This window comes from Prinia subflava, chromosome 10 (genome assembly GCF_021018805.1).
Source record: "Prinia subflava isolate CZ2003 ecotype Zambia chromosome 10, Cam_Psub_1.2, whole genome shotgun sequence".
Lineage (NCBI taxonomy): Eukaryota > Metazoa > Chordata > Aves > Passeriformes > Cisticolidae > Prinia > Prinia subflava.
In genome coordinates, this window is record NC_086256.1 from 11,933,415 (window position 1) to 11,957,628 (window position 24,214).

General features: G+C 40.1%; 1 protein-coding gene across 9 annotated transcripts in view; it reads left to right on the plus strand.

Moving 5' to 3' along the window:
• The first annotated feature begins 314 nt into the window (after positions 1-314).
• PTGFR (prostaglandin F receptor) overlaps positions 315-24,214 on the plus strand; it is a 34,959-nt gene continuing 11,059 nt past the window's right edge. Inside the window, exons 1-3 of one of the 9 annotated variants that reach the window (XM_063407350.1) lie at positions 15,681-16,145; positions 16,625-16,769; positions 17,299-18,145. In XM_063407350.1, coding sequence (XP_063263420.1) covers positions 17,357-18,145 — 789 coding nt within the window. In that variant the 5' untranslated portion in view covers positions 15,681-16,145; positions 16,625-16,769; positions 17,299-17,356. The other 8 variants (XM_063407347.1, XM_063407345.1, XM_063407344.1 and 5 more) reach the window with 8 other exon arrangements.

Genomic DNA, 24,214 nt, shown 5'->3' on the forward strand with positions numbered 1-24,214 from the left:
TACAGACACAATTTGTCTTTCATCTTCTTTTTTTTCCCAGGTACTTATATACTTCAGTTACCATCTGATTAATTCCACAACAATTTCTGCATTTTTCCTTGCATTTAATGAAGGTTTTCTAATCCCCACTAAATTTAGGTCTGCATTTTGCCAGCATTATTCCTTCCATGGCTCTGCTGTAGTGACAGACATACAGACTGCTCTGTGTTTAGCCTGTGAGAGAACAGCCAATCATTCATTTGGCTGAGTGCAATCCTCCTGAAGTCAATGGGGATTCTGTCTTTAATTTCCATGAGTCTTGACTTTCAGCCTGTGCCTCAAAAAAGGGTCAGAAAGTTCCCAGGGGCAGCAGCTAAAGCCGTGGATTTGATTAAATCTGTCTGCAAAGCTGGCATGGCTGGTAACTCAGCCAGCTCTGCTTATGGGATGAGGTGAACACGTCTTTTGGTGTCCAATGGCAGCCACATGCACATGTCCAAATGCAGGACTGCCCATGAATTGACTATAAGGGAAGATAATAATCTTCATCTAAACAATTCATAAATTTTTTGTTCCTTTTTTTTTTGTGTTATTAAGCAGCCAAAATCTAGGCATAAAGAAACAGTTGAAAGTGCTTTACCTGGGCCTTTTTTGCTATTTCAAAATCATGACAACATGTGTCTTTAAAAAAATAAATGTCTGAATTTCTCTTGCTTCCCAAAAGAACATTAAATTCTTGTTTAATGTCTGTCAGGTAAATACAGATATAAAACTTCTTTTAGACTTGTATACCTTCCTTTCTATTCAACATTGGAACATAAGGAAGAGTAAAGCTGGAGTAAGGCTCCCATAACAGCCTTCTCATGCCTCCTCCTTCCCAAAATTCTGTAACCTTCCTGATCTCTGTTACTCTTCAGTTACACATCACCTTGCACCCCTCCTATCCTATTGATGTGGCCACTTGTCCTTCACTCCCTCTTTTCTTTTCTTTGGGAATGATTTTCTTTTCTTTTCTTTTTCAGGCTTATGACCTCATATAATTATTTTTTAAAATCTATTTCAACAGAACACATCACAGGGGAACAGCTATTCTCTAAAGCTGTTCTCACAGCTCCTTTGGGAAAGGCAGGATGATGTATTTGGCCAAGGAATATACTGTTTTGCCTTCTGGCAGGTGAGTGGTGATGATTCAAGGCTGGCTCTTTTCCCTATTTCCTTATCAACAGTTTTGGTACCTACACAATTTCTCTCTCCCAGCTCTTCAGCAAAGCATAAGAATTCTTGACATGCACCATTTATCTCCAAGACTAATATAGGCTCCGATACCAGAATATTATTTCTCAGTTTTACCCATCATCTTGTTTTAAATGAATTTATGGTGCTGCTGCGTCTGTCAAGATGAGTCTTCTGCTGTGTTTAAAGGGGATATTTCTAATGATGTTTGAAAAGGGTGTGCATTTTTTGTTGGGAAAAAATAAACCCCCAAATTATGTCTGGTCTCAATACCTTTTCTTTGATCAGATTTTTCTCTATATTGTTGACAAGGTCAAAACAGGAGCTCGTTGCAAAGGTTAATTTTCAACCAAGACTCTGGTGTTGTAATGCACAGTCTTGTTTTCAGTTGGGGCAGGAAATCTCAGCTCATACAAGGGCTCTGCCCTATGGAACCTGTAGAGCAACACTGGCTCCAAACAGGTTGGGCTGGAATCCCAAAGCTGCAATTTTTGTTTGCTAACAAAATCTTCCCACCAGTGACCTCCCTTGTGCTCTTCAGCTCAGTGAGTTCCCACACAAGGCACTGCAATTTGACTTCTCAGAATTGGGAATAAGGGTAATGGGGGCACATATTGCAAACTCTGTTTTGATAAATACATAGGATTTTTCTCCCTAGAATGGCGTTGGCAGATTACTAGCTTTTTTTTCAAGTGTTTCAATGATTTCACTGCTTTATTGCTATCAACTATGATGAAAGCCAGGTCCTTGCTTCACTTGACCCCTTCTGAAAATGAGACTACTTTCAATTTTTCTGGTAAGACTGCTTTGGAGATTTGGTGTCTTTTGCTTGGTCCTGTGCTGCTGAGGCAGAATTGGAGATTCTACTCAGGTACGGTAAAAGTAAGGTTGAGCTCATCAGAATTTTGTGGTGCATGCTTTTCAGGTAGATAGTGAATAGTCAGTTTGGGTTATTTCCTCCTTGAAAAACTATGTCAATAAATTAGGAATCTATAAGTGATTGCCACAGAAACTCACAAGAAATCCACACCACAATAGAGGCAGTTTGAAGATGATGTCTCAGTAGCTGTGTATTCTTTTTGACTCTAAAGAACCTTCATAGGAAAAGAGGCTGATATTAAGAATTTCATTCTTTCTTCCTTCAGAAAAAAAATTCTTGGTCAGAAATAATTTCACAGAAGACAAACTTCTCATCAGCTCTTAGCAGAATTAAGTACTACTTATGGAGAAAGAAGAGTTAATGGAAGAAAACTAGATTCCAAGAAAGGCTGCTGTAGCTCTTACACATACTATTTCTCTGATTGTCCAAGAAATTATGTAACTTCATTAGAAAGAAGAACATTTTTAGTTTTGGATAGGCAAACAATAAGAGACAAACATTATTTTAACACAGTAATTTAGTTTCCATAAGATTCAACCAGCTATTCTAGGGTCAGAGGTGACTGATTACTTCAGTTGGCAGGTGATAATCAGAACCAAGTGATATCCATTGGAATAAATACTGAGGTAGAATCAGAAACGCTTTCATGCCAGTAACATTGATTGTTACTGTTATCCAGGGGAGAAACTTTTTGAGAAAAAAAATCAGATAGAGATGGATAGTGCATCTACTACTGATCTGTAACAAAGAAATAGTGAAGTAAAGGAATTTGTTAAATAAGAAGTACAGTATGTATTCTGAGGCTGTCTCAATGACTGTGTCTGAAGTGATCACAAGGAGGCAACCTGGACATTTAACCAAAATAAAAATGGCTGAGTCAGATGATCCGTGGGAACTGTTTGCTCTCTTATTAGTCTGTGGCCAAGGCAAAGCATTGGATGTGACTTTTTCCCTGCAAAAAGGATGAAACCAGACAAGTGTCTGATCCAGACAGCCTGCAGCTCCTTTGGCAGAAGGTTCAGAAGCAGGAGGTGAGCACTGTTTGCATTTATTGATGAAGGGTCCTGATCCCCTTTTCATGTGTCATGGTAAAGTAATTGAGACACCAAAACACAGCCTGCCGAGCTGTGAGCCCTCATGGAGGTTAATTTTGGGATCAGTACAGAACGCCAGGGATGATGCACTCTGTGACATTTAATCAAAATTTCAGGGAAAAGGGTGAGGTGTAGACCACAGCTGCTCAAACCTGTTGGAATGACTCTTTTCCAAACACAATCAGGCTCTCTGCTGAGAATCTGATTCACAATATCCTCAGTGTGATTCAAGTGTGTAGGGCCCTTGCAGTCTAAGGACAAGGTTTTGTGTGAAGTATGAGAAAACAAGGAGCATGAAATATAAATGTCAGTTGTAACAGTGTCTGGTTGTAGAAAAATTAATGCTGTGTTAGAATTTTAATTCCTTCCTGAGTCAATTACTCAGTCCAATTCAGGCCCACTGGAAAAAAGAAGGCAGAAATTAAATTTCTGATGCGGATATGCTCCTGTCAACATCATACTGGGAAAAATATGAAGTAGCATGAATTTGAGCTTTAATTAACTATATTTAAGCATAATTGCTCATATGAGCTGATTTAGGTATAATATTTCACCAAGAAATGCCCCTTAAAGTCTACTAAAGCAGTATTAGTTTACTATTTTCAACCTCTATTTTTAGATCAGTTTTTTAAACGGGGAGAAGTTTTGGTGTATTTCTTAGTATAAATAATTTTGCATTTTTTATGTTCAAGCCTGAATTCCCTTACAAAACCAAATCCAAATTGTTTCCTGGTATCACAGTTTTCCCCAGGTTCAGTAACTTTTCTTTCTGCCATGTCTAATTGGTCACCAGCAGAACTTGAGCATGGTCCTAGGTGGTTAAAAGTGCTTGATTTACCATCCAGAAGAAGGGGCCCAGATGCAGTTCTGGTTTATAGCTGACTCTCACCTAGCTGGGCTGTGTGCTGAGTCTGCACAGAGCCCTGGTGCACGGCAGGCATTCAAATCAAGCAGCAAGGTGCAGTTCCCACCCTTGGATCACTCCTGATCTTCCATTCCTGCACTCTCCTGCCCTGTTGCTAAGGATTCTTATGCTGCAAAGCAAGGAGAAGAATTTTCTTTTTTTCTGATCCTAGAAGATTTCATTAAAAAAATACTTTATTAATAAATGAGAGTCAGAGGTGGTGTTGGAAATGGTGGTATTGAATGAGCACCACTGGAATTGGTGAGTGGATCTGACCCAGTGCTGGGAGATGGATGTCAGCCCAGGGAAGGGGAATGGAGCTGCACTGCTGGAATTCTTGGGAAAACCCTGGTCCTAAATCTAGCCCAGTCCTGTAGTCTATCAGGTCACTAGTATACAGCCACCTCATTGTGATCGTGTATGAAAGCATGAAAAAATGTAACAAAATACTCTGCTACAGAATTGTTCTCATTAGCCCATATCCATTAGCTTGGAATAGGATTTTTCTACAGAATAGCTGATTAAGTTCTTGAAGCCTGTACAGAAATACGTCAAGCAATTTTTTTTCTTTCAAAAATAATGTGAAATGGAGATTATACATGTCCATAATTTCTCATTTAAATGAATATGACCCATGAGCTTTAATATTTTTATTACTGATTCACTGCTTAAATTATCTGCTGTTAGAAAGTTGTTGCTGATGCCCTGTATTGTTAAACCAAATTATCCTTGTAGGCCCCATTTTACTGTCTGTATCCTCACCTGAAATAGAGCAGCATGGCTGACTTCTTTGCTAGTATTTCAATGAAGCAAGTTTTAATTACAGCTCCTCTCTTTTCCCTTCTGCTCCAGCAAGGCTCTTGGGTACAGCTTGTCCCCAGAAACGTTCTGGGAAATGTAAGAGGGAAATGTAACATGATTTTCCTCTGTTTTAGTGAGGGCTTAATTGTGCAATGGCAAATAACTGCTCATTTAGCAAAGCCTAAATCAGTGGTGATGCTGCTACATGGTTATACTCTGTGTTCCAGTCTGTAATTCATTTTACCTCTGACTCAGAAAACCACTGATTCTTAGGAAAATAGCTCTTGAACAGAATTTAGTATTTTTAATAGATTTTTTTTCTATTAGCATGTCTAAAACTGCAGTGGTTAACCTGAAACCCTGACTCAGCTGTGTGACAGTGTGACAGTTTGTGACAAGAGGGCTCTGCCACAAACAACAGAAGATTGTCACCACGTGGTCCTGGCACAAATTCTGTGTGCAGCTAGGGGTTCTCTTTATAGAGGGTGCAGACTAATTTGCTGTTTGCTCAAGATGGACAATTTGTTTGGATCATTATGTTTTGGGTCATTACTGAATTTTTGAAAAGATTGTCCCACAGCCTATTACTATTAGGATTTTTGTTGTTGTTTTAGGGCTTGGTTTTAGTTAGGTGGCCTTTTTTTTTTTTTTTTTTTTTTTTAGTTTTAGTTTTGGCTCCGTTAGGAAAACTTTTCTCTCTTCATGGGTTCAGCTACAATTTAACTGCTCCCAAAAAAGGTAACATGTATTTTATGAAGATATTAACAACTCATTGATATTGATGCATTCCATTCACATGTGACTGAATATAGCTAAACTGCTACACAACTAATTAGGGCCTCAGCAACTTACCTCCAGGATTTATTCTGTCAATATACCTCATCAAATGCAAGGACTGAGAACTTAAGCAAAATATTAAATATTGCTGTAAAAAGCTGACAAAAAGATCACAATGAATTTCGTCAAAGAGTAGGTTCTGGCAAACAAGGACTGTGCTCAGTGATCTTACAAACCTCTGAGTCACTTTGGCCTCTTCTTTTTTAATATTGTACATTGCTTATTATATGTGCTCCTCTTCCTGTGACATTTACTGTACTGGCCTTGCTGGGATATTCTGTTTTCACATTCAGATAGTGAAAAAAAATTTTCAAAGTAAAACATGGAAACATGAGATTTGAAAACAGCAACTTTTCCTGGCCTTTGATCATTGAAGATATCATGAGTCAGTGGTTTCATGTTTCATGGCCACAAGTTCTCCATTTGTATTTACTTCATTCAAATATGTAATTTTTAAAAGAATTATTACTCATTGATCTGTATAAAGTATATGTTTTCATGAGATGTTCAGTCTCAGATTAACTAAAGACTTAATAGTTCAGTAAAACTTAAAGCCTGTGATTTAATTCATTATGGTCAATCAATCAATACATCTGAAAAATAGAGCTGCCAAGGAAATATATTTCACATAATATACTCAATGAACAAGAAACAGCCAATTTTACATTGTAACACTCTTAGAAAAATAGAAGTTCTGTGATCAATCTAAAAGTGTAATACTGTTATGGGTGATTTTATATTCCTAGCTTAGGATATAGCTGTTATTATTTAAGAAGTACATTTTAGAAAACTGATAGTATTTATTTTCAGAAAGTAGGAAACATTAAGTAAAATATTTTCTCTTTTCAGGCATTGAAGTTTCTTTTCCTGTCTTTCATAACTTGCCAGTATCTTCCCAAAACCACCAGTAGCCTGTGTTGCCACTATGAACCATGATGTCTTTCTATAAATGTTACCTTTTCATTCTCATATGAAAACCAAATCTACTCATGCAAATCTTGTCTGCCATGACTCACTGTCTCTTTTTTTTTTTTTTTTTCCCCCGGCCTTTAAGATGAAACTAATCATAGAAATGCAAAAAAAAAAGGCAAAATGAGAAAAAATTAAACTAAACAATACTCCACCTCTTCCAATGTAAAAAATAATGAATTAAATAAACTGAAAAAACACTGAACTGAAATTTGTGTGGTTGAACTGGGCTGTCAGGTTTGGCTCTCCTGTTCAGTGTTGTGTCAGGACCCTGCCAGAAGACACCACAGCTGCCCACCTCTCATTTCACTACATTCTTCTGATATTTTCTATTGCTCAATCTAGTCCAGTTAGCACTAGTTTTGTCTCCTTGGGCTTCACCCTTAACATTTTCTTTCTTATTTTTGGTATTTATGCTCATGTAGAATATAATTTCATCTCCCTTAATTTCTGCTTAACCAGGTTTGATTAATTTACAGCATTCCCTCAAAATTCACTTTTTTCATTCAACCCCTTAATTCTTACCCATATTTAATTCTTTCCAAACCCTTGGTCATCTGTGGCAGCAAGCCAGAACTATCTAAAATTTTCTAGATGTGAGGAAACAGTAGCACATTTTCCTAAAAAATTCCTTTTTATCAGCTTTTATCAGAGATAATGGAAGACCTTCAGAAGACCTCAGGAGAGAACACATAGTTAGCTGCGAAAGCCAAGAAAATATATAGGAAAGACTGATCTTCTTGAAAAATAAATCAAAGTCTGGGAGCCACCCAAAATGAAGTTTTTACTCCTTGAGTACAGCTCAGGTGCACCAGGAGCCAGAGCAGAAAGGGCTCGAGGTTTACCCTGCATCCTAAGGGCTGAGTAACTATCAGAAGGAAATAACTCTGACCTCGTACTGGCAAATGAAAGTTAAAAAGGAAAGCAGAAGAATCAAAGCTATTACTCATGATGGGATGAAATGTCCTCTTATAAAGGTCTTGATAATTGACTACTTAGCCAAATTTCAGCAGAAATGGTACTTGTCCAGCAGCCTTACAGACTCATCCTTTTAGTACTTTTCTAACCCAAATCAGGCTCCTCAGTGGCTGTCTTGTTTCCACTGCTGTGCTACACAGTACTAGTATTATGGATGAATTTTGTACCTTTTTTCTTTTTACTTCTGGAAGGAAAATGTTTTTTACTCTTCTACTTTTACTGAGTAAACAGCCCTGCCTAGTCCAGTTTCCCAAGCTAGAAAGTGGAAGTCTGATGCATAATTTCTTGGTTTACTATTAACTAGCTATGACCCTAGGCAATCAGAATGTTAAAATGCTATTAATTGTTTTGGTACTAATCAGAGATTAAAAAAAATAAGCCCTTCTCATGTTTTTACAACCTGTAGTGTTATTCCTAGACTCAGAAGCTGCTGAAGGCCCAGTTACTAATTCTTTAAAAGTCAGACTCACTCTTTCTGTGCTCTCTCTCTCTTACATCCATGTACAAATACTTGCTGCTGGCCTCTGAGGACCTTTGGGACATTTTTGTTCTGAGTACACAAAGCCAAATTTCTCATTCTCAAAGCACAGTACCAGGAGAGTGTGGCTGCAGGCCTGTGACTCTCAGAGGTTGTGTCTCTTCCCCTGTACCTCCAGGGGCACGTGGGCCCTACTGATCACTAAATCTGAAATTTGTTTGGTCAGTCCTGTCCTGTAGAGGTTCCTTACTGAATCTGAACCCTTCCTTTGACCTAGAAATTCAACCCTCTGCCCTTCAGAAAACAAGGCCAAAGAAAATCAGTGTGCTGCATGTGAATTCCCCTTTGCTCTCTTCCTTCACAATAAGCTCTCAGCTCTCTGACTCCAAACACCTTCTTGTTCTCTCTTCTCTCCAGTGAAACTCCACTAATGCAATTACTGAAAATATCATTATCTTTCATGAGCTCTCTGCTTATCAAATCCTACTGTTTATCAAGGGTAACTGGCTTACTGAGATTTCATAGGTAATGTTTCTGCTTGGCTTAAGACTATATCTATACAGATTGTATTAATTTAGTAAGAGCTGGATGGTTGCATGGCTGCCTGTCACATTAATATATTCTAATTAAGGATATAAATTTGTTTACCACTCTCTTTAGAACAGATATTACTTGAGGTAAGCCAACACTTTGAGAACTGCTTATAAAAAAATTAGATCATTCTTAATGAAATCTTTCCACAGAGAGACCTCTCCACATCATAAGTGAGTGCTCTTTCTTTTCATTAATGTGAATTTATTTCTTCATAAAAAATTATCTTCTGCCAGGAAATTCAAATAATTCCACTTAGTTGAAAGCCTTGAGGCTGAGTTCCTGCTTCTGGTTGTGGTTTGTTGTTGAGTCTAAAGTTTCTCTTTGCTTTAAGATAAGTATGATTCTAGGAAAAAATACTGTTGTGAAAACATGAAACTTTTTCTAAAATTAGATTTGCTTGCCTACGCTGTTGTCTTACTCTAATTTAATTTAGTTTACTTTGGTATATCAGAAAAAATTATTTCTCCTCACTTTTAGATTATAAAACATTCAGATAACTTTTCATTATTTATCTGGAGCAACCACATAGTTTTGCATTCCCATCAGTCTCTAGCTGTGGTGCCATTGCTCAGGGAGAGAACTGTTTGAAATGTAATTATTGGCTATTCTGGGGCTGCTTTTCTGCTAACCAGATGATATTTACATTCAGATTTCTTCTGGCTTGTTTTCGCATTGTCTCCATTCTGGAGAATGGAAGAAGAGAAAAGGAGATGTTATGAAGTTAAAAGGAGTTAATTTAATATAATTTTGTAGGATGCTTGCTCTTATGTCTCCAAATACTAAAGACTGAGTCATAAGAGAGAACATTTTGCCCCACATATTAAAAATAAGAGAAAATTATATTGTTATTGTGATGTCTAGAACTGTACTTCCACCCCTGATTGAGACCACTTACTACAAATTACCCCAGCCTTAACAGGCAATATTCAGTCAGTAATGGCAAGATGTATCTCCTCTGGCCTTTCAAAAATTTGGGTCTATGGCAGTACCAAAAATGGATACTTTATATAACCATAAAGAAGGAAACCCTTGGTTCTAAAACATCAAATGGAACTTTAAAAAATATGTTACAAAATGTTTAATCTGCTATTCATTAATCAGATAAATGGGTACAGAATTGCTACATGAAGCTTCCTATAAATTCTTGAAAGGAATGCTTTCAAATTCATAGTTCTATAGTTCAGTGATACACCTCCTCTGTAATCACATTGCTATTATTCTCTTCATCTTCCCTCATTTCTAAGGGCTGTACTTGTACAAAGTAATGCATAAAGGTGCACATAAAAAAGAATCAAACCACTCCCAGAAAGATCCTCATCATCTCCCATGTAGGCCTTGTAGTGCCATACCAGAAAAAAAGGGTTCAGGAATACCAGATTCAAAGTTTGCAAATGGAGAAGAAGGAAGGAGAATTATTGTCCTGCAGTTCTTTCTGATACAGCCAAATTAGTCACTATTTGTAGCAATCAGATAACTTTAGAGTAACAGTATGTGATTAAGATGAAAGTGTATCTCCAGGCAGGAATAAATGCAAATCAATAAACTGATGCAATGAAAGGTTTCAGTAGCCACTTCTAATATTTAGCATTGGTTGTCATGATCCACTAGGGAATCATTTGACCAATATGAGGCATCTTAATTTTTATGCTTATGTAACCATTGTTCAGAACAAATGTGAATAAGGCAGCAGAGAATAATTTTTTTGTTGTTGTTGTTATTGTATTGAATATCCTGGAAGATTGCAAATATTCTGACTTAGACTGGAAACTTCGGGGTTTAGTAATTTTTTTTCCATTTGGAAGTTTTGTCTGTGTCTTTGATAGCTGGATGACGGATACTTGAGCTCTCTCTGCTAACACAGTTTGGCAATGATGACTCAGTCAAATTCAGCTGTTTCAGTAGTTTAGCACTTAGGTTTGGGTTTGCTTATGAAGGAATTGCTTGGCAGGTCTGCTGGTACCTCAGAAACAATGTTTGCTTGGTACCAATAGTACCATCAGACATCTGATGATCAATTCCTTGGTTAAATTACTGTCTCTGAATGGGCTTCTTGGGCTCTTCTTGTGAGATCACATTAAAACAGAAAATCGGTCTTTGCTCTTTCTAGTGAAAAGAACTACAGTGCAAATATGTGTCACAAACACAGCAAACCTCTGTGTCCCCTCTCCTGCCTCCAAACCTCACCAGGGAAATTGAGTATATTTCCTCTCTCTTCTGTCTACAGCAACTCTTACCTCATTTGCCATGAGCTGTGTTTCAGTATCAAGAAGCAAAGAATTTAACTTCCTTGCTGATAGGGATGTTTAGAAAATAAACCACCATTACCCACAGCTGTACTTCCAGTAAGAGCAAACAGTCCCTTTTCAGATATCAGCAGGTGGAATCTCAGCAGAAAGATGCATGTTTGTTGTTATGATTCCTGATGACCTTTCTTGGTTTTATGTCACCCTGATAGTGAATGCTTACTGGCATGTTGGTGGTTTTAACCTCCTGAACTGATCTGGGGCTTGTTACAAAACACCCTTAATTTATGTTTAACTACCTAGGAATTTCCTCCTTTAGCTGCATTGGCCAGTGTCCCAATTCAGGCAGTACTCAAGCCGCAGTTTGTGACTGTTTCACTGCTCATGGTGAGGTATGAAGGTCAGAGTGGTGGTTATTGGAATGACAAAGCCACGGCTGAGTTGTCTGCACTCTGCTGAACCACACTTCTCTTTACTTGGTGAATTGTCTTAAACATATTTTAAAATGCATATTTTGAATATGACAGAATGTATTTTCTCCACCCTTCTCAAGAATCAGGCAAACCCAGCATCCTGAGACAGATCTTTAAGGAGACATATTCTGACTGCCATTACTTGCTTGAGATACCTGCATGGTCTAACTGCACACCAGTAAGACTGTGCATGTGCTCTTACATCTATTTCCCAGCTTGGACAGAAACTTACTGTTTTGTCTTAACACCATCAGGCCAGGATCTTGAGGATACACCACAGTCACATAACACTTCTAAGGAAGATTTATTTATAAATTTATATGAGTCATTAAAAGGCTACGGATTTGTGACATCCTTTATTGTGCACATTCTGTCATTTTACTATGTACATGATCACCTTCCACATTACTGACCTAGTTTTCTGATTGCATTTTCCAGACAGGAGGTGTAATTAATTTCTCAAGCAAAATTAGCCCTTATCAGTCTTAACTGTTTAATGAAATGAGATTGCAAATTGTCTCTCACTACTACACGATTTAAAACCAGTCTTTGAAAATGTGCTGTAAAATCAACTTAACAACCCTTAAAAAGACATGGAAATAAGTCCTTATTTCATAACGAGAATACTAAAAAACACCACTAAAAATCCAAGAAGAATTAGTAATGCTGGTGTTCTTAACAAGTGACTCAGATTTTCCAAGACTATAATTTTTTATCTCTGTGCTTCTGCTGTCTGACTATTGCTAACTTCAGGAGAGAGCAAACCTCTATCCAACCTCTCAGCATTTCTTATTGACCTTTCGAAACTCATCATTTGCATTAATTTAATTTATTTTCTCAGCCATATAATACTTAGAATGGTAGGTATGCATCAAAATATGTACAGTCTTTTTGATGTAAATCCCAGCTAGCCTAAATCTCCTTTCATACCTTCATCTGGATATCAGCTTCTTCATTTGAATAGCTCATTCATCGTGTATAGTTGGACCTTTGATAGAAGTTGTTTTTTGGGGGTGGCAGGGCACTAATTCCAGAGGAGAAGGAAGTCCTATTGCTAATTTTGAAGAAATGGAGGGCAGTAACTCTAACCCTCTGTGGGGTTGGTACTGTGGGACTCATTGTCAGTGTCTGTGGCCTCAGAAGTCTTTTTTGTCTCAAACAATTATGGGCTGAACAAGGTGGCATTTAACTGAAGGATTTCCACTGACAGCTTTATTTGACTGAGGTGCCCCAATTCTGATCCTATATTCACAATTTCCTTCTATAGTTATTTTGATTTACTACTTTTGTCTCTGAAATATAAAGGCTCTTATATCACTGCTATTTCACTAAATGGAAAGATGACACTTACTGTTGTCATGTACAGAAAGGAAAAGGTTTCCAATGTTTTGCAGCAAGAACTGTGAATATAGTAAAAGTATATAGTAACTATCATTGAAGGCTGTGCAAGAAATTTATGAGTGGATGAAAAAGGAGGAAGAGATGTTGTTTTTATTTGCATTCTACCAACATTGTTGTTGCTACTGAAATGCCTACCTGTTCATTTACAGCAAGCTTGTTTGACGCTGATATTTAGTGAAAAATTACTGCAAAACTTGAGTATGTTCCTGGATTTTTAGCAGGAGGCTTTGAGGATTTGATTACTGTACATTTCATTTGAAACCAGCCAAATTGTTCTCCAGAAGTTTTTTGTCACATTTTCTTTCCACTCTTTGGTAACCAGTGAGTGGACTGCAATTGTCACAGGACAAGAGATGTCTTTTTATCTCTGTATCTCTTTCTCTGTGTTAAGCTATTGCTCTTGAATTTAAACTCACTGACTGAGCAGGGAGTTCTGGTTCCTTTATTCAAATATTTATCTTCCTGATTCTTGGAGTACCCAGGAGTCAAGGGTTGTGCAACAAACACGAGCAGCCTGACACATTAAGAAGTGCTGAAGTCAGTGAGCTAAGCTAAGGCACCACCTCAGCTCTTCAGTCTTTGAACAGATAGAACAAGAAAGTCTCAGGAAACACTCCATTGTGGCTCCTGCACCTGCAGCTTTTGTCCTCAGACATAAAAAGCAGCTTAATCAAACCCAGCTCCCTAATGGGTGACTGTCAAACTGTTGAGAGGAAGAGCCACTGCCCTGATGAAAATGACATTAATGCTTCCTCTCCTTTCCCACAGCTCTCTCCCAGGTTTTGACCTGTGAAAAGACTCCTGCCCTCTCAGAAAGCAGTGGCTGCCCATTCAGAACTGCAGAGGCTGTGATGGGACAATTTTGGTCACTCCTGTTCTCATTAGTAATACGAGATGAAAAAGAGCTGACTATTGGTCAATATGAAAAACTTAGTTCTGGTGTCACTGCCAGTTTTCACCCCTCCAACACCTTCTGAAATCTCCATCCTACTTAGCCATAATCCTACAAACCCATCCCATTCCAGGGAAGTCATTTTTTAAGTTATACCTGTATCAGGAGCACACAAATGTGTAGAGGGCTGAGCCCCAGATATCTCTCTCCTGCTAATGCCAGTGCTTAACAGGCTGCTGTCTTGCTCACAGCACAGAACTGGCATGTGGCACTTTATTCTCTTACAGCTGTGCAGGTGTGCAGGTGTGTACAGGTGCAGGCACACTTTCCAGTGTCTCTTGTCTGAAAAGCGAGATGGAAGCTTATATTTACTTTCCTAACACTATTTCTTGCCTTTTCCCCCCATCTCTGCAGCAACTGGAATGCCACTCTCCCTCCTTTTGGCAGGCTACTGCTTCACTCAGGATGCACTCTGCAAGCTTGCCTTTCCCTGGCTGCATTTTTACAACCACACTGAAACAGTTGTCTTGAGGTTTTTCTGTTCTTCCCTTTGTCTTGATTTACCTGATAATGTAGCAGCTGTTTCAGCTTCTACCACCCAGACTGCAGTCTTGAAGTATCAACTTCATTGCTTCTCTTCAAGCAAAATTGCCCCCATTTCAGGATCTTAGGGTGAAGGAGTCTGGCTAGGGAAGAAGGGCATGGACCAAGCTGTTTGTAGTTTGAGATCTCTGTCTCCATTTATCCCTGGGCAGGGGAACATAAAGCAGACTCTTCTTCTCTGAACTTTAATAGGCAATAATGTATTTTGAGGTATTTTTATGTTTTACTGTTGTCTTAAAAAAGAACTTTCGGGAATTTATATGTCCCAAACAGGCCAAATTGAGCATTTTTGATCACTGTGTGATAAAATGCCAAAATCCTGCAAGCACTTTGAAGAAGAAGGCCATCATGTGGTGCTTTTAACTGTTTATGCAAGTAACTTTAATTACAGTTTGAAGAAATACATTTAGCTAGCCTGGGTTTCCTCACTGGTGGATTACAGAAATAGTACCTTTACTATTCAAGATATGAAAGATAAGCAAAATATAAGCAAAGATAAGCAAAAACTAGTATATTTGAGAATTTTAATTTTTAAATAATTGTCTTGTGGTGCCAAGAACAGTACCATTCAAGACTGTGTGTCAATGAAAACAAATTTAAATTCTTCATCATTGTAGCCTATGATAAATTCTGTCATATTTTACAGTTTTGTTTCATAATTTGACATTGATTTTATATTTTGGCTTATTTCTATTGTGAGAGTTCTTAGTAAAAGTTCCCATTCAGGCCATTTGATAGTACTGGACACTGATGGATGAAAGAACTTGAAAGTCATCTATAACTTCAGATTCTAACAGCTTGAGTGCATGATGGGAAACAACTTTTGGATTTCCAGCCTTATCAGTCATGTCATTAATGCCTCATCTGGATGTGTTCTCCTCGCCTTTCTCCGGTACAGAGATGGTCCCAGGAGCACTGTTAGCTCTGCTTGACCCGGGAGGTGCGAGGGACCGAATGTCGAGGGATGTGCCGAGCTGCATCCGCGACAGCGTTCCTGGGGCTGGCCCTTCCCGAGCCCCGGGCGTGCTGCTGGAGTGCCCAGTTGGGAAGGATGTGGAAAGTGAGGAAGAGGTGACGGAGGGATGTGGCGGAGGACAGATGCGGCCTCTTGGTTGCCGCACGAGTTGCCACTGCTGTGGCTGCAGCCTGGTGGGCAGGAACTCGCCCTGCCCGCCTGGGGTGGCCCTGTGGCCCGTCGCTGTGCTGTGACACGGCAGCCTGGCTCTCCGTGCCGGGGACACCGCCGCAGCCCGGCACGGCGCTCCCGGGACAGCGGGGCGAGGTGCGTGTGCGCCCCGGGGCACCGGGACCGCGACCCCTGCGGGGATACGGGCGGGCAACGCCGCATCCCCGGGACGGAGCCGGAGCGCGTCCGGGGGCGGCTGGGGAGGGCGGACGGGAGGCCGGGGAGAAGGCGGAGGCAGGGCGGGCGCGGGCGGCGCCGGCGGGAGAGGGGCTCGGCAGCGGCGGCGGCCGGCGGAGCTCCGCGCCGCGCTTCTCTCCGGCCCCGCGGGGCGAAGCGAACGTGAGCGGCGGCGGGGCCGGGACGGACGCCGAGACCGGGGTAGGGAAGGAGCGGTGGCGTGGCGGGGCAGGCGGGGAGCGTGGCACTTGTGCCCGGAGAGCCGGGCTCGCCCCGCCCCCGGCGGCGGCAGCGCTTAAGGGAGAAGGGGGCTGCGGGCGGGGGCGCCGCTCCTCCGGCACCGGGGCTGCCCGCCTGGCCGTGCCTGCTGTGCCCTCCGCCTGTTCGTGCCCGCCTGTGCGCTCTCCCTGTCCGTGCCCGCCGGTCCGTGCCCGCCTGTGCGCTCCTCCTGTCTGTGCCCGTCTGTCCGTGCCCGCCTGTCCGCTCCTGCCTGTCCGCTCCGCCTGTGCGCTCCCGCCTGTCCGCTCTCCCTGTCCGTGCCCGCCGGTCCGTGCCCGCCTGTGCACTCCTCCTGTCCGTGCCCGCCTGTGCGCTCTCCCTGCCCGTGCCCGCCGGTCCGTGCGCGCCCGCGGAGCGCAGCGCTGGGCGCGGGCAGCCGCGCAGGGGGCTGCGCTGAGCGCTTCGCCTCAGGCGTTCTTCGGCCGCGCTCCGCTGAGCGCTCCCGAGCGGCAGAGGTGCCTCGCTCCGGCGTGCCCCGTTCCCGGTGCAGCTCAGTGACCGAGAGGCTTCAGCGGCAGTTTGTAATACGGGCTGTTAACGCCTGCTATTTTTTCTTACCTTTTTTTTTTTTTTTTTTTTTTTTTTTTTTTTTTTTTTTTTTTTTTCCCTCCCTGCCTGGGAAGGTTTTGCTATTAGGAATGTCTTTGGAGTAGCGATGAGAGATAAAGTCTAAAGTAGCTTGCAGAATTGGTTTCTGAACTACGGTGCGTCTAAAAACCAAGTTGATGCTTCAGCGAGGGCGCTGGGAATTTGAAGGCTTCAGTGCTGGTTAGGTTAAAGCTTTACAACATGAATTTGTGGGAGCAGAATTGTTTAGAAGATGCTAAGACGTTGTTTTGAAAATAAATGTTTAAAAATGGAGCATGATTATGATCTCAAAATGCTCCAGTTTCGGTTTTTCACTTTTGACTGTGGCTGGGCTGGTTAAATACTCTCATTCTTGGAGTTTGTTGCAAAAATGTTTGTTTAGTGTAGTTTAACCACCAGAATTGTTTTATTGTTTATCTTACTATATGTACATAAACATGATATGTTTTTATACATTATTTTGTATATATTATGCATGCAGAGACTCTGAATTTCCCGTAGGCTATATTTGCATTGTGTAATGCATGCAAGATAATTGTTTTACCCTATGAGTGATGAGCTTAAAATGTGATGCCATATCATATCACTCAGAAAACTGGAAAATTAGATTTGTACCACAGACTAATATTATGGAATTTCTGCTTCAAATGCCATTTGAACAGTGGTATGCCTTTTACAGCGTTGTGTATATTTGTTTTTAATATTGCAGATGCCTTTTGATTACAAGACTGTTGAAATGCTTTGAGGGCTGCGCTCCTTTCCTAACCATGAATGGTTCAAAATCACCAGGACTGGCTGGATTTGGAGTCTTCAAAAACACAACGTGCCACACGGAGAAGAAGATTTCCGTTTTCTTTTCAATAATCTTCATGACGGTGGGAATTTTGTCCAACAGTCTGGCAATAGTGATTCTCATGAAGGCATACCAGAGATTCAGACAGAAATCCAAAGCCTCCTTTTTGCTTCTTGCCAGTGGTTTGGTTGTCACAGATCTCTTCGGTCACCTCATCAATGGAGCCATTGCAGTGTTTGTGTATGCATCAGATAAAGACTGGATTCGATTTAACCAGTCCAACATCCTGTGCACTGTTTTTGGCATCTGCATGGTTTTCTTTGGTTTGTGCCCACTCTTCCTGGGCAGTGTGATGGCTGTTGAACGGTGCATTGGAGTCACTAAGCCAATATTTCACTCTACAAAAATGACTTCTAGACATGTGAAAATGATGTTGACTATGGTATGTCTGTTTGCTGTTCTTATAGCTTTGCTGCCTATTCTTAGGTTTAGAGCCTACCAAATTCAAGCATCGAGGACCTGGTGCTTCTATAAAACAGAACATGTTGAGGACTGGGAAGACAGATTTTATCTCTTACTTTTTTCTTGCCTTGGGTTCCTGGCTCTTGCTATTTCATTCCTGTGCAATGCTGTCACAGGAATTACCCTCTTAAGAGTCAAATTTAAAAGTCAACAAAGACAAGGCAGATCTCATCATTTTGAAATGATCATTCAGCTCTTGGCTATAATGTGTGTTTCTTGCATTTGCTGGAGCCCATTCCTGGTAAGAGCCTAATGTATTTGCCAATGTTTAATGCACATCTCTGTATAAAAGTTATACTTTTTTGTCTCCAGGTTTTAAAGCACTTAAGTTGTGATAACAGCTCCACCCACTCAGTGATATTAATTTTATAGGATATTGCCCATAATGTATGTACCTATGCATCTATGAAAATCTGGTAGTTAATCTCCTCTTCTGATCAATAATACACTAAGCTAAATATATATAGTGATTGTGAGGACTGTATTTCGAGTGCTGTGAGGCAGACAGTGGTAGGAGAATCATGGCTGGAATAATTCAGAACAAATATTGAGCACTTCCAAAAATCCAGGGAAATCTAGGATTGAGAAGTCTTTTTACTCTACAATGTAAATATTTTTTTTATTTACGGCAGTCTGTTTGCTCTTATTTCAACAGTTTACTGCTACTTGTGAGCTTTAGGTCAGATCACAGTTAAGAACCTAAAAATCCTCCCCTCCATTGTCAGGGTGTTGTGGGTTTTGCTTTAGAGTTGTATTGAAAAACAGTGGTTGGCAGTGGGTTGAAATCAACATTTGGTTGGGTTTGTAACGTGGACAGATGAGCAGCAGAGCTGCTGTGGGCAGGTGGGGCTGTCCCTGCTGTGACTCCCAGGGGCTCAGTGCCAGTGCTGGTAGTGCCTGCTCTGTCAGTGGGCAGCGTCAAAGGAAGTGGGATTGGGATACAGGAGAGAATTTGACAGCTCCAGTTGTATCATTGCATTATAAAGCTGGTGTTAGCTTTGTCTCCTTTTAGTGTAACAAATTTGTCTCAAGAAATTTAGATTTTTTGCTCGGGTCAGAGGGTTTAAATCACAAGTCATATGGAATCTTAATTTATTCCCTAGAAACAGGGTCCTGTAGTTTTCCTGTGATATAAATGAGGCCCAGTTCTGGTTTGAGCTAACAAATACCAACATTTAAGTCTGAGATCTGTATCAGATCCAGCTGTATTTCATCTGCAAACTGCCTGTGGTAGAGTCCAAAATTACCTGAGTTAGTTGAAAATTAGATACTGACCCTAGCCCGGCTACAGCAGATATTTTGGTATATCTGGCAGGTAGCATTTAATTACTCCAGTATCACAGGCTTCAAGGAGAAAGTCTAGGTATGAATGTCTGAATCACTGAATGCAATGATTGCAATGATATGCAATCACTGAAATGCACAAATACTCTTTCACTTTTGTTCAGATCACAGAGAATTTTTCTAGGCTTGCTCTGCAGCATAGTTTAAATTCGTGTTGGCTTCTGTCAGTGTCGTGGCTGTAGTGTGTGGAGCATAAAGTTATCAGAGCAGCAGAACAAGTAGGGAACTTCTTTAGTTCAGACACCATCTGAAGTTTGGGGCAAGCCACAGAATGATTTTCAAAAAAAGCATCTGGTATGATGAGTTTCCTTTCCATGAAAAAGCAGCATTATCCTCTGGTGACATTTATTTTCATTTAAAATAATTGTTCTTAAAAGCAGGGATTAATTTGGTTTTGAAAAACCCTTGGGTGTCAGAAGAACTATAGATGTTTTTAGTTCAAAAGAGATACTTTATTCAACACATCAAGGGACCCTAAATTGCAACTACTATTTTGATTTTGTTATGCCATTCTATTTTAATTATGATATATGTAGAGAGATATAAAATTATAATTTTAGAAATTATGGCAAATTAATGAAATCACAGCACTACTTTGGTTAAAATATTTAACTTTATCTGAATTGTAGTTGAAGATGAATAATTGATCTAGCAGGAATTTTTTTTCATACTCCTTTTGGAGTTGGTGTTCGTATCAGCTTATGATGCAAGCCAATGAATGACTGCTTAATTTTGGACTTGGTATTTTTCAGGACTGTGTTGCAGAGGGGAGTTGGTACACAAGGAATTCTGGTTCATTGGGAGGCAAATCTGCTGGTGCTTTCTGTGCATGCTGGGCTTGTTTGTGATGCTTTGCCTCTGCTTTTCTTTTGGAACACGATGAACCAAACTTACACCATGATCAGCCTGGCATTGTGGAAAATAGTTCTGCAATGTGGACAGAAGGGTAGAAAGGAAGAGTTTAAAAATAAAAAGTAGGTGTAGTGTGGGATTAGATTCTTGAAAAAATGTTTCAGGGAAGTGAACGATTAGTGCTTTAGCCAGAGAGTTTCAGTGGGAAATGCAGTGGGACAGGGTCCTTTGTGGGTGTTTCCTCTCTTAGTTGTTAGGATCATAGAGTTTATATCAGTTGATTTGCTGATTATTCACCCAATCCTTGTTTTGATAGCAACAGAATACAAACAGAATTACAAGTGTGGTGTTAATTGAGCAAGATTTTTGGCCTGCAGTTGAATAAAGTTTTGTCAGGAATGTACTGCTCAAGTGCTGCATTGAAGTGATCCAGGGTTTATCAAGTTGTGTGCTTTATGATTAATTGCTGATGCAAACCTACTTGTCTGATACATCTGAAAGACCTTTTAAGGGCTTTTAATTTGTGAAAAGAATGATTTGCGTCCTATAATACAATCAGCATATACCAAAATAAGTATTTCTTGACATAAATATGAGCAGGTGTTCATAGGTGAAATTATCTGGAAATACATGCTTGTTCTTGATCATTTGCTTCTTTAATTTTTTTTCTCCAAGCTAAACCTACAAGTCAGAATTTCAAGTCTAGTCTTTGAATGGTGAATTCTACCTATGTTCTCTGTCCCGAAGAGTATACAGAACAAAATGTTTCGTGAGAGTCAATTGCCACAAAGTAAACTAAAGTTCTTAGAAACCAAATAAACTTCTGGAAGAGAAAGTGGAGGAAGGCGATGTGTTTTATACCACATGTGGTTTGCAGATACAAGAGTTTGGATTGGTTTGGTGTTATTCCCCATCTGATGGGGGGGTGGTCTTAATTTATTTATTTCTCTTCTGTTTTCAATCTAGTCTGGTATGTCCATTGACATATGTTAATGGCTACCATAATCAAGTCCAATACTGTAATCCAACTGCAGATTTACTTCACTATTAGATTTTAAATTAGTTTTATTTTTTTTTTCCAAGTGGAGTTAATATTCAGACATTGTCACTGTTGTGTGATAAAATCGTTTTCAGATGTCATTAGAGTCACAAGACCCTGGATTGTCCTTTATAGTGTCTGGTGTGGAACTGAACTTGTCTTCTGCATCTGCTCAGTGATAGTGAAGTTTTTTATATATATATATATATGTATATATATATATATATGTATACATATGTGTATATATATATGTATTTATATATATATAAAAATATATAATATAAATAGTGATGCCTATTTATATACGTGTGTAAATGTATATATAGTTAACGCTTAATATTATAAATGATAATGTATAGTACTGTAATCAATCACCACCTCTGTCTTAAGATTCCTGAAGATATGGATGGAGTGTTTTTCAAAAGCAGAGCCCATGGCATGGCTCTTGTGGAGCTCTCCCTGTGGCTCTTGGACAGAGACCTCCTTCTGATTTCTTTTTTTTTTTTCCTTTTGATTTCTTTCCCAAAGCTCCATCTCATCCGTTTTTCAAAATTAAGCAGCTTTTTCAAGTTTTCTGCCATTGTGAGAGAATCTTCCATTAATGAAATATGAAAATGAGAGGTGCTCCCTGCTTTTTCCCTTATGGGAGATCACTGATGCCTTTTGAGGAGTTGAGAGCAGGAGAAAAAGAAACAAGTGAAATTCAGGAGTTTTATAATAATATATGTAGCCAATGATTTGCAGAGGCACATTTGTTCTGACAGTCCAAATAATTTTGCTTTGTGATGGGTGATTCCAGGTAAATATGTTCTGAAGACAGCAACTTCTTTATTTAGTGTCAGCTCTCCTCATCCCTGTGAGAGCCTTAGCCCTTTACTAAGGGTATGCCAGTTTTGCTGGATGAATTTGGTCCCTAGGGGTTGGATTCTCAAAGCAAATATTTGGGCAGGAGCATTTTGTGACAAGCACCTCTGATGAAATACATTGTTATATAAAGCTGTTTTTTGGCTGTGACTTGACGTCTGGCGTGTCATGAAACAGCTTGGTTTGGAGCTGTGTTTGTGTGAGCAAATTCTGACATGGGTATGTCGTATTCTGTAGGGCTCAAGGGATAAACTTATTATAAAATTTGTTTTTTTGGAGTAGCAAAGAGAACTGCCTGTAACTATGGACAGCAGAGATTTATTTCCGAGTGAATTTATTTACAGGAACAAACTATAATACAGAGAAATTTCTAATTTTTTTCATGTGTGAAACACAGCCTGAGAAAAATACTTCTACATTCAAATTATTCTTGTTAAGATCTTTTTCCATGCAGTTAAATGATTAATTTCATTCCAGTTTTACCTCCCCTCTAGTGCAGAAAATAGCCAATCCTGTTTTTTTTGGAAGGAGCTCTGTTTATTTCATATTAATAAATCAACTGTTTGTCAGTTGTGCTTTTTTTTACTGCTTAGATTAATTTTTATCAGTCCCTTCTCATGTAATCTCTTCTCCTTCCGATTTGTTATGCTAATTGTGTCTCCCTGGACTTGCTCTGACTTTTTTTTGTCCTCAGTCTGTCTCATGCAGTGAGGCTTGATGACTGCTCTTGGTGCACCTAGGGCTGTGGTCAGCTTGTGATTTACTGAATCATTTCAACTCAGAAGCTGCTGGTGCTGGTCTGTGTGTCCTTTCAGAGAATGTGCTCTGGAGCTGGGGAGAAGCTGATGTACTAACGGGGAGAAAAAGGATGGATCTGGATTTTTGTTGGAATGCCCTTACCCGATCCCACGCTGGTTGCTCCACCAGCTCTTTCGGGTGCAGAGACAGGCCCCATGGTTGGTATGTGCTGAGGGATCAGTTTGTTGCAGGTTTTACACTCAGTAACTTCTGGGCCACATCCTTGAGCTGGATGTACAAGGCAATCCTGTACATCTCATCTGAGTGTTTTTGCATATGAAGCCATGTATACACTTTGTCAGGTGTACCTGTGAACTTGTTACTCTTGAAGTCTCTCCCTCCATTCTTGTTTTCTGCCTTCTTTTTTAAGGTGGCAGTTGACATTTCTGTTGCACTGCCTTATGCTTATATGTGCAATGGGCATCATATATATGAGCTTGTTGCTTTATTAATGCTGTTCTATGCCTTCATTGCTGGTTGTGTTGTGCCTACAACTAAAGAGTTACTAAAAAAATGATCCCTTGTGCTCTTGTGATTGATGATTTCTCATAATCAGGAAGTGCAGCTGAGGAGAGGCAGGGAGATGTCCCAAGATGCAGGTCCATGCTCTGCCAGTGAGGCCTCAGATCTCATGAGGGGCTGCCCTGCAGGAACATGTTATTATCTCACTATTTATTAGTCAAAGCTGCAGCCACCGTGAGCTTGTTGTGCCTGCACAGGCACTGTCAACAGGGAGAGTGATCTTTTCTTTTGAAAAAGAATAAATTAGGCTTTCGATTTCCACAGGTGTGTTTCTGAAGAATGAAGAAGGAGATAGTCTCAAATATGTTCAGCTAACCTTGCAGCTTTGAATGCTGTTGTAATTTTTCAGAGGAGGAAACAACACTTACCTGTCCTTTTCAGAGCTCAGATTTCAAAGAAGATAATCAGTGATAATTACCATGCTTGTGCTGGCTTTTGTCATTGAGTTCTAGAAGGTTTGTCTGCTGACAGCACACCGAGACAGGATGCACTGTCAGCAGAAGTGGGACATGCTGGCTGTGGGATCTGGTCACTGCCTGTGGCAGGGGAGGTGACCTGTGGGCAGATCTCCCATGGGAGAACTCCTTGGACACTCTCAGTGCACCTCTGAGGCTGGGTGCAAGCCCATGGTAGGAGCCCACTGCTGGCACAATGGTTTTAATGAATAAACCAGTTTAATGGGGAAAGGAAAAAATGGTTTTTGCTAGCAGCAGACTTGCTAGATAACGCCTCTTTAGTCTGCAACATCTATACAGTGATAGTTATTGTTGACTGTAGGAAGTTATTTCTCTTCCAGACCTTGCTGTGTCAGAGGAGATCAGGAGTATCAGCTTGAATGAATAAAATGCTCCCTAAGTTCCTCTGCAAAAAGATTCTCAAGTTTGGTTGTCT